At 48.4% G+C, this 15,985-nt stretch overlaps 1 protein-coding gene across 1 annotated transcript in view; it reads left to right on the plus strand.

Moving 5' to 3' along the window:
- BAIAP2L1 (BAR/IMD domain containing adaptor protein 2 like 1) overlaps window positions 1-15,985 on the plus strand; it is an 81,518-nt gene that overhangs the window by 37,385 nt on the left and 28,148 nt on the right. Inside the window, exon 3 of the mRNA XM_066342315.1 lies at window positions 379-465. Within this exon, the coding sequence (XP_066198412.1) occupies window positions 379-465 (87 nt within the window). The remainder of the gene's footprint in view (window positions 1-378; window positions 466-15,985) is intronic.

A 15,985-nucleotide genomic window follows, 5' to 3' on the forward strand; every position in this document is an offset into this window, starting at 1 on the left:
TTATACTTTAAGGTTGTCCTCAGCCTTAGGAAATAACTACAATTTCCCACACTTGCATATGTAGAGCATAAAGGCTGTGACTTTCAGATTGGGAACCCACCGCTTCTGGCACTGGCATCAGGAGCAGGCAGGGCCTCCTCTGGGCAGTTCCCCAGCGCTGGTCCGAGACGAAGACCCCACAGCTCACCAGTGGCGGAGGCCTCTGCCCCTGGCACCGCTACCATGCCCCAGCCCTGCCTTCTGAGAGCCACCCCTGTCGCAGCCCAGACCCGGCTGCAGCAGGAGGGACTGAGGGAACCCTGAAAGTAGCATCTGTGTCGCTCCCTCCCTCCCTTCCTTGTCTGAGTGATGATTTTGTGTGTCGCCTTCCCTGTCTAGCTATGATCCTGGCGGGAAAAGCCTACTACGATGGAGTGGCCAAGATCGGTGAGATCGCCACCGGGTCCCTTGTGTCGACAGAGCTGGGTGAGCTGACCGTCATTACGCGTAAACCCGACCTAAGTCGCGTTCCCCGGAGCCTTTCACCCTGGTAGTGCCGGGAAGAGCGTGCGAAGTGGGCCGGAAAGGAGAGCTCGCCCAGCGCTCCAGCATGTCCACTTCCGGCCTGAGTCCTGGGGTGTGTCGTGAGTGGGGCTTAGGGGGCAGCGCAGGGCACAGCTGGTGCCCGGCCCCCGGGTCCCTGGGCAGTGGGCTTCTGCCTCTGAGTCTTGGGCTCCACCCTTCCCCCTTCCCCCTTCCCCCTTCCCTCTTCCCTCTCCCCCCTTCCCCCTGCAGCTCAAAGCCCCGGGATCCTTGACCTACATTCTGAGCTGAAGGAGATGGGGCCGGGCCTCCGGCCCTGGCAGGACTGTCTCCTGTGACTCACCTCACGGAGTCCGAGTCCTTGGCGGTCTGTTCTTGGCTCTCGTGGCTTCCACAGTTGCTCTTGGTTGTGATTTTTCCGGTCTTGCTGGTATGAATTGGTCTCCTGTGCACACGTGGAGGGCAGCCACACCCGCGGCGGTGCCAGCTGCCAGAGAACCTGGGTTTCTATTTACAGAGCCAGTTCTCTCTGTACCATCTCCGAAGGGGGCAAAGGTCCGGGGTTTTTTGTTGTTGTTTTTTTTTAATAGCCCCACACATCACCATCAGTTTTTAAAACTTGTTGACTATGTTTTATTTTGCAAAGGGTAAAAGTTCTGGCTTCAACATGTTCTAACTTGGAAGGTTCAGAAAGCCAGAGGGAGAGGTTGGTAAAGTGTGTGTGGTTCAAGGAAAGTGGGTGTGTCGCCAAGTCAAAGGTGGCAAGGGACAGCCGGGGACGGGCGTAGGAACCTGCACCGGAAGTTCCGGTCATCCACCCCATTCCTACATCCGCCATCTTGAGGACAATTCCTCACCGCCCCGTGGAAGCAGAGGAACACCCGTGCGGTGTGAGCACAGTGCCGGGTCAGAGGCCGGGCTGCCCGGTGTGCTGTGGGTCTGGATGCTCGTTCACCTCAGACAAGTTTTGTGCTTGGAGTATTGATCCGGAGCCTTGAAACCTGTAGACACAGCCTAAGCCTGAAGTGTTGCTTTGGGATGAATAAGTCAGTACTGCGGTATTTAACGGAATCGGCTACACCCAGAACATTTTCAGAACCCTCCCTGACTGGGTCCTGGTGGTGCCGTAACTTCCACGTGTTCTGGGGAGGCCTGACCTAGAACCACTCTGCCTCAGCGGGGTCAGTTTAACGAAGTACACACGGCGACATTTGAGGGATGGCTGAGATGGTTACAGAGTCCCCAAAACACCCAGTTTGCATTGGACACGGTGGGGGGAATGTGTGACCCTGGCATTAAAGCGTTTGGTGCTCTGACTCCTTCCTTCCATATCTCCTTTTTGTCTTATGATTCTTGTCGCTGTTTAAATGAGACCTCTGTTCCTTCCGCACCACGTTGTACTCCGCTGTGAGTTCATAATGTTGATTCGGCTGTTTCCACAGCAACCAGGTTGCTAGGAACACAGGCTTTTAAAACTTCAGTTTCGGTAAGGAAAATGTGTGGCAATGGTGAAGCTTCAGTGGATGTGTATTTTATTCAGAGGGGATGGAAATGAGTTTTAGAGGTCTAAACTTTTGCGTTGCTTAGTTGTTTGTTTTTGTTTTTTTATTAAAGTGTAGACTAAAATACCCTATATCCATTTAAATTCCATGTATGGAACTGGAGTGGGCAGTTCATAGCAAAAGAGGTAGATATATGGTAAATTGTGTTTTTCTTATTTTTCAAGAAGATTTGATTGAGTTACTGACTCTTGGTGTTGGTATGCATAACCTTTCTTATGAAACAAGTGATACATTCCATTGGATAAAACTGTGAAAGAGGTCTTACATATGTGAAGATGAGTCATTTAAAAATGGTCATTCCTTAAGAGTGCTGTCTCTGGAAAGGACATTGTTTACCTGCACAGGAAGACCCTATCATTTAAATTTTTTTTGTTTAAAAATATGACCCTAGATGAAGAATGGGATGCTGAAGAATTCCTATCATTTCTAAAACTTGGATTTTGAAAGTAGTTTTTATTTTGATGTGAATTAATTTTTTTTTTTTTTACAGAGACAGAGTCAGAGAGAGGGATAGAGGGATAGACAGACAGGAACGGGGAGAGATGAGAAGCATCAATCATCCGTTTTTCGTTGCGACACCTTAGTTGTTCATTGATTGCTTTCTCATATGTGCCTTGACCATGGGCCTTCAGCAGACCAAGTGACCCCTTGCTTGAGCCAGCAACCGTGGGTCCAAGATGGTGATCTTTGCTCAAACCTGATGAGCCCACACTCAAGCTGGCGACCTCGGGGTCTCGAACCTGGGTCCTCCGCATCCCAGTCCGATGCTCTATCCACTGCGCCACCGCCTGGTCAGGCTGAATTAAAATATTTTTAATGTTACTATAGAACACATAACATTTCTTATACAGATTTTTACATGAAACTTCTGTTGAATTCTGATATTTTTGTACTTTGGGAGAAGGTGAAGAAAATAGACTCTGAGTGAAATATTTACTTACTTCATAGAAATCTGTAGAGGATTCAACTTGGGAAACTTGGCCAAATACATTGTGAATGTTGGTCAAGGCGGCCAAGCTAAGTGTTTGTCTCTTCCTGCTTGGACAGGGTGGTTAAACACTGCCGGAGGAAACAGACTGGGCTTTTCCTTTGTCTTGTGGCTCAGCCTAGTGAGGCGGCTGCGGCAGTTATATCTCCGATTTCTAGTTCTGGGTGTTTCCCATGAGATACCCGGCTTTCAGCATCCGCTCACCCGATGATATGTGAACAATTTAAGATGTTTTTGCCCAAAAGTAACAAAATACCCAACTAATAGTAGTTTAAGCAATAAAGATGTCTTCATTATCCCACATAAATAAAAGCCGTTTGTTTGTGAACAGCTTTCTTGAGATAGTTAACATACAATACAGTTCTCCCATTTAAAGTGCACAGTTCAGTGGTTTTTATTATACTCACAAGATTTAAAATTACTACCACAATCAGCTTTAGATTATTTTCACCATCCTCAGAAGAAATACGATAGCTGTTAGCAGTCCCTTCCCGCTCACCCCCAATGCCAGCCATAGGCCACCATTAATTGCCTCTTTAGATTAGCTTATGCTGGACGTTTCATATAAATGGAATCGTACGTAGGATATGTGGTCTTTAGTGACGGGTGCCTTTCACTTAGAATAATGGTTTCAGGGTTCATTCATGCTGTGGCGGTGGCATGGATCGGCACTTCCTTTCTGTTTGTGGATGGTTAGTGTTCCACTGTATCTGTACAACACATTTGGTGTATCCATTTATCCTCCCTTTAGCTACTTGGGTTGGTTGTTTCCACCCTTTAGCTATTAGAAATAATGCTGCCATCAACATTCATATACAGCAGGGGTCCCGGGCTGCATGCGGCCCCCCGGTGGCCATTTATCCGGCCCCCGCCGCACTTCCGGAAGGTGGTCATTGGTGGTCAGTGAGAGGAACACTGTATGTGGCGGCGCCGCGAAGCACGGGCGTCTCTCGTGTACAGTACTACTTCCGGTGACGAGGGACTCGCGCGTCACGGCTCCGGAAGTGCGTCATAACGCTCCTTACGGCTAGCAGTGACAAATATGGAACCTGACATTGACCATCTCATTAGCCAAAATAGGCCCATAGTTCCCATTGAAATACTGGTCAGTTTGTTGATTTAAATTTACTTGTTCTTTGTTTTAAATATTGTATTTGTTACCGTTTTGTTTTGTTTTTTACTTTAAAATAAGATATGTGTAGTGTGCATAGGGATTTATTCATAGTTTTTTTTATTTTTATTTTTTTATTTATTCATTTTTAGAGAGGAGAGAGAGACAGAGAGGGAGAGAGAGGAGAGAGAGACAGAGAGGGAGAGAGAGGAGAGAGAGACAGAGAGGGAGAGAGAGGAGAGAGAAACAGAAAGAGAGAAGGGGGGAGGAGCTGGAAGCATCAACTCCCATATGTGCCTTGACCAGGCAAGCCAGGGTTTCGAACCGGCGACCTCAGCATTCCAGGTCGACGCTTTATCCACTGCACCACCACAGGTCAGGCTTCATAGTTTTTTTTTTATAGTCCGGCCCTCCAACGGTCTGAGGGACAGTGAACTGGCCCCCTGTGTAAAAAGTTTGGGGACCCCTGATGTACAGCTTCTGTGAGTACCTATGCTTTTCTCTTTCTCTTGGTTATATACTTAGGAGTGGAATTGCTGGCTCATGGGGTGACTAAATTGAACCTTTTGAGGAACTGCCAGACATTTCCAGAGTGAGTGCACCATTTTACATTCCCACAGCAGAGTGAGGGTTCCAGTTTCTCTGCATCCTTGCTGTTGTCTGCCCTTTTCCTTCGTCATCTGAGTGAGGTGAAGTAATACCTCATTTGAATATTGTCTCCCATTTCCCTAGTGGCTGATGATCTCGAGCCTCTCTTCACGTTCTTACTGGCCATTGCATATCTTCTTTGGAGAAATGTCTGTTCACAACCTTTGCTAGTTTTTTATTGGGTTATCTTTGAATTATTTTTATTTTATTTTATTTATTCATTTTTATTAGAGAGAGGGGGGGGGAGAGATAGAGAGAAAACAGGGGGAGGAGCAGGAAGCATCAACTCCCATATGTGCCTTGACCAGGCAAGCCAGGGTTTCGAACTGGCGACCTCAGCATTCCAGGTCGACGCTTTATCCACTGTGCCACCACAGGTCAGGCTATCTTTGAATTATTGAAGTTGCAAGTTAACTTTTTTTTTTTCTTTTTTGTATTTTTCTGAAGCTGGAAACGGGGAGAGACAGTCAGACAGACTCCCGCATGCACCCGACTGGGATTCACCTGGCACGCCCACCAGGGGGCGACGCTCTGCCCACCAGAGGGCGATGCTCTGCCCCTCCAGGGGGTCGCTCTGTTGTGACCAGAGCCACTCTAGCGCCTGGGGCAGAGGCCAAGGAGCCATTCCCAGCGCCCGGGCCATCTTTGCTCCAATGGATCCCGGCTGCGGGAGGGGAAGAGAGAGACAGAGAGGAAGGAGAGGGGGAGGGGTGGAGAAGCAGATGGGCGTTTCTCTTGTGTGCCCTGGCTGGGAATCGAACCCGGGACTTCTGCACGCCAGGCCGACACTCTACCACTGAGCCAACCGGCCAGGGCCTGCAAGTTAACTTTTAATGTAGTTTTGCTTTTATGGTTTGATTCCTTTTATGGTTTATGCAGTAGTTCCATTGCATGAAGTTCTTTAGGGCCTGAAATTCAGATGATGCTATCTATTATTGTACCTCCTGATTCTCATTCTTGAAGTATTCTTCCTGTAAGGGTTTCATTGTCATCTTATTGTTCTCTTCCGTGTTGGGGGTCATCTGTGGAGGGTGTTAAAGTTTTGCTATTGGAAGTTACCAAGAAATGAAAACGGAACATACCAAGCAATGGTGCGGCTTCTCCAGTTTAAATAATATAGTTTACTTCTTAAAAAATAAAAATAATTGATGTCCTATGGCTTGCCATTTGATAAAATTCTTGTAAATTATTTAGAATTTGCACAGCAGTAGAAATGGCCCCTTTATTTTCTTTTGTCTCCATATGAACAAAGGCATTCCGAAAGTTTTGCAGGGAAAGTGATTCAGACTTTATGGAAAATACTTTAAAAATCTAAAATTTATAAGTCATTCTAATTACCTGAAAGTTAAGAAATAAAGGCAGGTTTTCATTTTCTATAAACCTTCCAGATACACAAGCTTCCCCCAAAATAGTCATTTCATGATCGTTTTCTCTTAAAAATAAAAGGTCCTTTATGAGTAAGTAGTCTGTTCCATTTTGTAGAGAATATTCAGAAAATGTATCATTGCTTTTTTTTTTCAACTATAATTAAAAGTGATAGGAAAATATTAATGATTCAAGAGAAATACCAAATTCTAGTCGTTTATATGCTGGAGACTACAGTAGGAATTGACATACATTTTGAAATCTCCTTCAAATTTATTTTGCTACAGCATCACCTTGTATCAGTTGCACTTTAACTGAGGAATGAGCAAACTAGAGCCAGGGGGCTGGCCAGCACCTGTCTGCATATAAAATTGTATGCCCAGAACGTGGCCATTTGTTCATGTGTTGTCTATGGCCGCTTTCAGACTACAGTACAGAGCTGAGTGGTTGTAACAGAATTTTAGCCCTAAGGCCTAAACTATAGAAGACCTGGCCCGTTACAGGTCCTTACCGTGATGGTGGAAGACCGTTAGTGTCATACAAAATCTCAAATGTGAAGACTGAGTGATCTTGTGAGGGATTTGATAATCTTTTTTCTCCAAAGACAAAGCAGTTTCTTCCCACCTGCAGTCTAGGTGCTTCGGTATGATATACATGAACAGTATGATCCTAACAACCACGGTGGTATAAGATCAGGCCCTGGCCGGTTGGCTCAGTGGTAGAGCATCGGCCTGGCGTGCAGAAGTCCCGGGTTCGATTCCCGGCCAGGGCACACAGGAGCGCCCATCTGCTTCTCCACCCCTCCCCCTCTCCTTCCTCTCTGTCTCTCTCCCACAGCCAAGGCTCCACTGGAGCAAAGATGGCCCGGGCGCTGGGGATGGCTCCTCGGCCTCTGCCCCAGGCGCTAGAGTGGCTCTGGTCGCAACAGAGTGACCTCCCGGAGGGGCAGAGCATTGCCCCCTGGTGGGCAGAGCGTCGCCCCATGGTGGGTGTGCCAGGTGGATCCCCGTCGGGCGCATGCGGGAGTCTGTCTGTCTCTCCCCGTTTCCGGCTTCAGAAATATACAGGGGAAAAAAAAAAGAAGAAGATCAAGAGTTAAACCGTCTTGCCTGACCAGGCGGTGGCGCAGTGGATAGAGAATCAGACTGGGAAGCAGAGGACCCAGGTTCGAAACTGCGTGGTCGCCAGCTTGAGCGCAGGCTCATCCAGCTTGAGCACGGAGTCACTGGCTTGAGTGTGGGATCATAGACATAATGCCATGGTTGCTGGCTTGAGTCCAAAGGTCATTGGCTTGAGCCCAAGGTCACTGGCTTGAGCAAGGGGTCACTCGATCCCCCCACCAAGGCACAGATGAGAAAGCAATAGCGAACAACTAAGGGGCCACAATGAAGAATTGATGCTTCTCATCTCTCTCCCTTCCTGTCTGTCCTTATCTGTCCCTCTCTCTGTCTCTGTCACAAAAAAACCCACAAAACCAAAATCATCTTGCCTTGTTGGGAGCAGTGAACAAACAACAAAGAGACAGAAACCAGAGGTCTGTAGTCAGGATTTGGCAGGTAAAATATTTTAACCCACGGTGTTTTAACTGTTAAATAATACGGCATAGGAATAATAATTCACGTGACTCAGGTTGTCAGGGTGTGTGCCTGTTGTCACACACATAAATCTTATCACATGTGCACAGTTCAACGCAAGGAACTGTACTCATTTAAAAGAGGAAACTGAAATTTGTGCAAAACTTCCAGTTTTGTCCCCAAATCAAACAACATTTATTTTTAAAAACTTCAAAAATATTGAAGAGGTAGAAAAGAAAAACACATGGTCAGGGAAAATGTTTTGGCAAAATATTTAAAAGAAGCTTTGAACCTGATTTAACATCTTTAAAGCATAGGAAAATAAAGCTTGTTCTCATTTATTTCTCAAGTAATAACAGGAGACTTTCTTTGGGGAGTTTACAGATTTGCTTTGAGGTCCTTACGGCTCACCATTACATAAATTTAGACTGTTATTTTGTCCCTGTTTAGTCAACCATTACATTATTTTGAATCAATTATTAAATTGCTTGGGCCATTTTCTTAAATTGGGCCCAAAACAGAAGATTTTTATTCCCTCACCACCAGGGAACATAGGAAATCATAGGTTTTCTTTTGTTATTGATAGACTATTTATAGGTCATGCAATTTTTAAAAATATTTATAGTTTTGCCTTATTGATACAATTCAGCTTGTCAGTCCTTAGGTCTTAAAAGTAAGAGAAAAAAATCTGAAATATTTCAAAAGAAGTGTTAAGAAGTCACAAAAACATTACAAATATATTCTTAAGGTCTAGATAAAATAAAAGAATTCATACCGGAGTTGATGAGAGAGCTAAGTTGAGCCAAAGCAGTTATTACTGGCCAAAACCATTTATGTTTTAGTTGCAAGTTGGACTCACTTTAAGTGGATTAAAATTCATTCTGCAAAAACAGAAAACAGTCAATAGGGAATTTATTTTATTTGCTGAACACAGCCCCTGCCAGCTGCCAGGCACTGGTCTAAGCACCTAACAGATATTAACTCCTCCACTTATCGTTACAGCCTTGTGAAGTACCTACTACAGTGTGTCCAGGTCCGTAAAGTCATGGTGCACTTTTGACCGGTCACAGGAAAGCAACAAAAGACGATAGAAATGTGAAATCTGCACCAAATAAAAGGAAAACTCTCCCAGTTTCATACCTATTCAGTGCAGTTCGATGTGGCCTCACGCACAGATTTTTTAGGGCTCCCGTATAGCCTGTACAGACTCGTCACTGACTGATGGCCTACCAGAACGGGGTTTCTCCACCAAACTGCCGGTTTCCTTCAACTGCTTATCCCACCGAGTAATGTTATTCCTATGTGGTGGCGCTTTGTTATAAATGCACCGATATTCATGTTACTCTTTGGTCACGGATTCGAATATAGCGAGCCACAGAACACACTGAACTTTCTCTGTACCGTCCACATCGCGACTGGCATGGCTGTGGGCTGCTCCGCTTAATTGTCTACCTGTCGGAACGATGTGCTTCTTCTTCTTTTTTTTTTTTTTTTTTTGTATTTTTCTGAAGCTGGAAACAGGGAGAGACAGTCAGACAGACTCCCGCATGCGCCCGACCGGGATCCACCCGGCACGCCCACCAGGGGCCATGCTCTGCCCACCAGGGGGCGATGCTCTGCCCCTCCAGGGCGTCGCTCTGCTGCGACCAGAGCCACTCTAGCGCCTGGGGCAGAGGCCAAGGAGCCATCCTCAGCGCCCGGGCCATCTTTGCTCCAATGGAGCCTCGGCTGCGGGAGGGGAAGAGAGAGACAGAGAGGAAGGAGAGGGGGGTGGAGAAGCAGATGGGCGCTTCTCCTATGTGCCCTGGCCAGGAATCGAACCCGGGTCCCCCACATGCCAGGCCAACGCTCTACCGCTGAGCCAACCGGCCAGGGCCAATGTGCTGCTTCTGACATGCTTTATTTTGAGGCAGTCAGGGTAATCCTGCCCACTGTCGTTTAGCGGATAAAAGATCATGTAAATAGCACAGCATCATGTAGTCTGAAACTGACTTAACATGTATTAGTCAGTATTTTGTGTTTCCTTCAGACATAATCATGAGTTGTTAAAAGAAAAGCACTCCTCTCAGCTTTGAAGTAACTAAATGTGGAAATGATGTACTATAATTAGTTTAAAAAAGTACTAGGGATGTAAAAGCTAAGTTGCCAAATCGACATTAGTCAGGTTAACATTTATTGCTTCCCGACGACATGATGGACACATCCTGAGTGTAACCTGCTGTGTTGCTGCCTGTTTTTCTTGTTACAGTTTATTGTACTTGCCCGTTCTCTTAACTCGGAATTTTGAAGTGCATGAAGAGCCAATGATCTTGTTTAAACCCAGTTTTCACAATTATTTAAATTGGTCTTTCTTCTTGAAGGATATCAAGTGTCCTGTCAACTCGAGACGGGGAGGCTGTAGGGGGTCCTTGTTCTCATGCTGTCAGCCATTCCACAGAACAGCTGGTCATGGGTGGGGGGGTGGCTCAGGGGACGCAAGGGACTCGGCCTCACCACCGCCACCGTCTCTGTTCACGAGAGCCACTCTCATCCTCTTACAAGTGTGCAGTCTCCTGTTTTATGTGTGGCACTGTGCCAGGCCTTCAAGTATGTGTCAGAAGTAAAACCGCGGAGTTCCAGCACAAACACAGGCCGGCAGGGGGCCTGAAAGCATGCCAGGAGAGGGATGTGGCCCCGTGACAGGCTGAGGAAGGGGGACACGCCAAAGATCAGGAGAGGTTAGAATCGGGACGTGAGTGAGGCCTGTCTAGGCACACCCCCCCAAGCCCGCCGTGATGTCATAGAGGACGGTGACGGCCTCGGCTGGGACGAGGTGGATTCCTTGTTGGTGCAAGTGGAGCTCTGGAAGCTGGAGGAGTGGATGCGCTTCCTCTGGTCCTCTTTCCTGGAGAGTTATTGAAAGTGAAGACGCCGATGGGCACATGAAAAGATGCTCAACGCTGTCGGCCGTTAGGGAAATGCAAATCCTAAGCATAGTGGGGCACCGGTGCACACCCCGCAGAGCGACTGCAGTTACAAAGACGGACAGTAACCAGTGTCGACAGAGAGAGATTGGAACCCGCAGGCCTCGCCGGCAGGAATGTAAGAGGGAGCCTGGCAGTTAGTTAGTCCCTCTGAATTTGAACCGAGGTGCCGTACCCAGCAACGTCATTTCTTAGATTCTGTTCAAGAGGCATGACAGGACCTGGTCAGTTGGCTCAGTGGTAGAGCGTCGGCCTGGCATGCAGGAGTCCCGGGTTCGATTCCCGGCCAGGGCACACAGGAGAAGCGCCCATCTGCTTCTCCACCCCTCCCCCTCTCCTTCCTCTCTGTCTCTCTCTTCCCCTCCCGCAGCCGAGGCTCCATTGGAGCAAAGTTTGCCCGGGCGCTGGGGATGGCTCTGTGGAGCCTCTGCCTCAGGTGCTAGAGCAGCGGTTCTCAACCTGTGGGTCGCGACCCCGGCGGGGTCACGACCCACAGGTTGAGAACCACTGCGCTAGAGTGACTCTGCCACAGAGCGACGCCCCCTGGTGGGCGTGCCAGGTAGATCCTGGTCGGGCGCATGCAGGAGTCTGACTGCATCCCTGTTTCCAACTTCAGAAAAATACCAATAAATAAATAAATAAAAATAAAAAGTACAAAAACAATAAAAAATAAAAAGAGGCATGGCAGCTGCACCCGTACAGACTCAGCAGCACTAGTCACAGTCGCCGAAAGGTGTTAACAAGCCCTGGGTCCAGCAGCTGATAGAAAAGGTAGTGTATCCACACATGGAGAAATGAAGTACTGACGATACACGTTGCGACATCCTCGGGGAAAGCAGCCAGATTTAAAAGGTCACGTACTGTATGACTCCCATTTATATGGAATTTCCAGAGTCATCAAATCCTTAAGGGACAGGAGGCAGCTTGGTGACTGCCAGGGGCAGGGCAGGTAGAGAATGGGAAGTGACTGCTCAGAGGGTCAGGCTGTCCAGTTTGGGGGGTGGAAATGTGTGACCTGGACACTGGTGACGGTTGTACGGCATTGTGCGTGTACTAAATGTCACTATTGGTACATTAGGTTATGCGTGTTCTGTCACAACCCTGCCCACACACACACAAAACCTTAAGTGTGCCCCCTTTGAGAAGTTCCCAATACGCAGTGTGTAAGTGAGTTCACACTAACTACATTAGTAGAGAATGTCCCAGTTCAGGGGGCCCGTTCCCCCGCCTCCCCGCCCCCTAGCACGTGCACTGGGCCAGCAGCCGTGTTACCGACATCCCAGCCTGACCTTCTCCTCTGCTCTCCAGCGCAGGAGAAATCCAAACACCTGGATTGGAGCCCAGGCTGCTCAGAACTCCTGGCCACACAGGTGGCTCTGGGCTTTATAGCACGTCCCACCCGTGCCACCTTACGTCCTCAGCACAACCCCGTGCAGAGGATTCGCTGGCCCGACTCGGCATGAGCAACGCAGTAAATGTTGGTATTACTGGAAATACAGAATTCAGGAGTCTGACTTAGTTCTCACAGCGGTCCTCTGGGGTGGGGGGTGCGGTCCTTTCGCAGCGTCTGTTGTAGGGGTGCTCCAGAGGGTGGGGTGGTAGCAGCTATAGCAGATGTGCTGTCCCTGCCCCGCGCAGTGACACTTTTGGTGAGACAAGGACGTGAGGGACAGATTTGGAATGTTGTTGATCGACTAAATGAGTATGTCAGATGAGAGCATCAGATTCTTCCATTCTAACTCTGAACAAGGTTTCTCTAGTCTCTCTTGAAGCCATGGCTGTCATTTACAGCATGAATAAACTTGGTCCCCACCTTCAAGATACCTGCCACAGCCTGGCCAGGTGGTGGTGCAGTGGATAGAGCATCGGACTGGGATGCGGAGGACCCAGGTTCGAGACCCCGAGGTCGCCAGCTTGAGCGTGGACTCATCTGGTTTCAGCAAAGCTCACCAACTTGGACCCAAGGTCGCTGGCTTGAGCAAGGAGTCACTCGGTCTGCTGTAGCCCCACGGTCAAGACACAGGAGAAATCAATCAATGAACAACTAAGGTGCTGCAACGAAGACTTGATGCTTCTCATCTCTCTCCCTTCCTGTCTGTCTGTCTGTCTCTCTGACTCTCTCTGTCTCTGCCACACACACACACACAAAAGACACCTGCAACATGCATAGTGAGGGCGAGGGAGATTATGAAAATGTACACATACATGGCTTAACACGGGACCACAGGCCAGGGGAGAGGCACAGAGACTACAGGGTGTCACGGGAACAGATGACCACCCCGCACATAGGGTGGAGGAGGTCAGAGGAGGCTTTACCATTCCTGACGGTCAGCATTGCAGGCCGAAAGGATGGTTTTCTCCGGTGGAGGGAACAGAAAGAGGACAGGACATTTCAGTTTGCCTGAGATTTAGGACTCATGAAAGGGGTGGTGAGAGGTGACAGGTGCAGAGTCAAACCGGAGCCTTGTGATGTTGAGTGCTGAGGCTGCGGATTCTGTTTGCATGTCTCATTTCAAGCAAGAATTTGTATGGTTAGGACTGAAAGGTTCTGAGTTACTATAAGCTGACTAATATTTTAGGAGCATGGGTTCAGATGAAGTAACGATTACAAGGTGACTACCGAGGCAAATTACCTGGCAGGCTCCTGACGACTACAAACTGGACTCACACAGTCCAGAGTGAGCCCGCCCCTGTAACTCCTGAGAGCGGCAAAGCTGGTGTGTGTGGGGCAGGTATTTATGACACAGGCCCTGGCCGGCAGGCCGCGGCTCCCGTGGTGGTACCGACAGGAATGTGTGACTCACTGAGGTCCCTCTTGTCTCTGCACAGATATGTGAGTAAGTATCTTCACCTTCTCTGCTTTTAGGCTCTGCCTAATCCTGCCCAGCTTCCCACTGCATGTTCATATTTTGAAATAGCTTCTAGTCCTTTATGAAGTCTAGAACTGTACTTTCATTCTATAATCAGTATTAAAATTTATTTTGTTTTTTTTTTAATGAACCTAATAAACAGTTTCATACGATATATTACGTTGTTACATAATTAACACCTGTGGTTGTACAAAAACTTGTGCATTGCTTTTTAAAATTTAGCTATTTGTGCATATTTATTTGATTTCATAAGTAATTCATTTACTTATTATTTTTGACAGCTACCTACATTTCACTTCTTTGAATTTTTCCTCTGTTGGTACTAAGGTGGAGTCCCTGTTCTGGTGAAGGGGTGAATTAATAGAGTTTGTCTCTTCTTAGCTTTTTTTTTTTTTTTTTTTTTTTGAGAAATTGCTCCTTAACTGGAAAAACAAAAGTCATTCTATGGTATTCTGAAAAGCACGTAAAACTAAATATTCAGTAATCAAAGGATTGCAGTAATTTTTCTTTCCTCATTTAAATTATGCTATTCATTCACATGAGCACCTACTACCTGAGAATCACTGTTCTAGTCACTACAGATAAATCAGTACATCAAAGTCCCTGCTCCCTAAGGTGCAGGTGGGGCCCAGTTTGGGTAGAGCGGTCAGAGACACGCAGTAGGGAGGGAGCGATGTCTGGGGAGACCGTTCCTGTGGGGGCTGGCAGTGCAAAGGCCCTGAGGCCTCCTCAGCTTGGGTCACAGCATGGAAGCCAGTTGAGATGTAGTTAAGAAGGGAAGAGAGGGGGCGATGAGTCCTTGAGGCAGAGCAGGCTCAAGGTGGGGGCAGGTCTCATAGTAGGGCCTTGTGGCTCATGGTAGGATGGTTGCCTGGGTGGGGTTGGGGGGCCTCTGAAGGTTTTGAGCTCAGGAGTGCTGTGGTTTGACTTAACATTTTATTAAAAGGTTCTTCCTGGCTGCTGGTGGAAAGAGGGAGACGGGTTGGGAGGTGGCTGTGGCTGTTGCAGTCCCAGTGAGAAGGAATGATGGGAGGGAAGGGGGAGACAGCTGGGCTTGCTGGGCGTTGATGTCAGGCGTGGAGGAGGGAGGACAGTGGTGTTGGGTCAGCAGGCTTTGCTTTCAGACGTGTTAGGTTTGGGGTGCCCGTTAGACTGAGTGGAAGCGTCGATGTGGCAGCTGGAAATGTGAGTCTGGCGTCCATTGTGTGAACGTGTAGCTCTCTGTCCCTGGGAACAAGACGGGCCCTGCTCTGCTTGCCCAGCGACACTGATACTTAACTCTCCGTGCCCTGTGGCTTCCCTCAGCCCCAAACCAGCAGTTACTCAGGGTCACATCAGGTCAGATGCTTCACTTCTGCGTTCTCATTTCATCCTCGCCGGGTCCTATGAGGGGCTATCAGTTTACATGACCATCTTCCAGATGTGGGGAGGCCTACACCCAGCCCTCCCCGCCCCAGGGAGCAGGGCCCGCCGGTCAGAGGCAGCCCAGCCCTCCCCCTGTGCCCCTTCTCCAGTGGGAGTTACATGTATGCCAGGCAGTGGGGCTCCCTGCCATCTGGACTGGGTCATCATGGTTTTTAATATTTTATTTATTGTTTTCAGAGAGAGGAGAGAGAGAGGGATGAGGAGGAGCAGGAAGCATCAGCTCGTTGCTTCTCGTATGTTCCTTGACCGGGCCAGCCCTGGGTTTCGAACCAGCAACCCCAGCACTCCAGGTCGACACTTGATCCACTGCGCCACCCCAGGTCAAGGCTAGATAATCACGTGTTGATGCCTCCTTACTTCCTGTAGTGTTTCAGAATTTCAGGTTCATCCAGCCAGGTGCCCCTGGACCACTCTGTCTGACTTGGAGTTAATTCCTCTCTCTGTGTCAGCGGGCCAGGACAGGTGGGCCGCAGAGGGACTGGTTTTCACGGGTCTGGTACTTTGGGGAGTAGTCTCACCACCTTGGTGTGACTTCCTGCCAGACCCAAACACACTGGGCTGAAATGGCCTAGTGACTGGGCCGGCCCTCAGCCGATGGACTCATGCCTCTGATGCTGCCCAGCCCCACAGGTGGCCGTTCCCTTTGAAAGCAGCCCTGATAGTTCAAGTGTTCTAGCCAATGAACACTCTAATTGAGTAGACATCCCTTCCTTGTGAATCGCATATACTGGGCATCATTCCATCCTCGGGCGCCAGGTAGAGAAAGTTAGATTTCCTTTCCTCAGGGTTTTCCTTCGCACATGTGATCGAGGCTGCAGAGTGGTTGAAAGGGCAGGCTCGGGATCAGATGTGGGTTCAGATTCGGACCGCACCGCCTGGATGTGTGTAACCTTGGGAAAGTCACCGGAACACCTCAGTCCCCTCCTCTGCGTGAGGAGAGGGATAGCACCCTCCCTC

Source organism: Saccopteryx leptura, chromosome 6 (assembly GCF_036850995.1).
Source record: "Saccopteryx leptura isolate mSacLep1 chromosome 6, mSacLep1_pri_phased_curated, whole genome shotgun sequence".
Classification (NCBI taxonomy): Eukaryota; Metazoa; Chordata; class Mammalia; order Chiroptera; family Emballonuridae; genus Saccopteryx; species Saccopteryx leptura.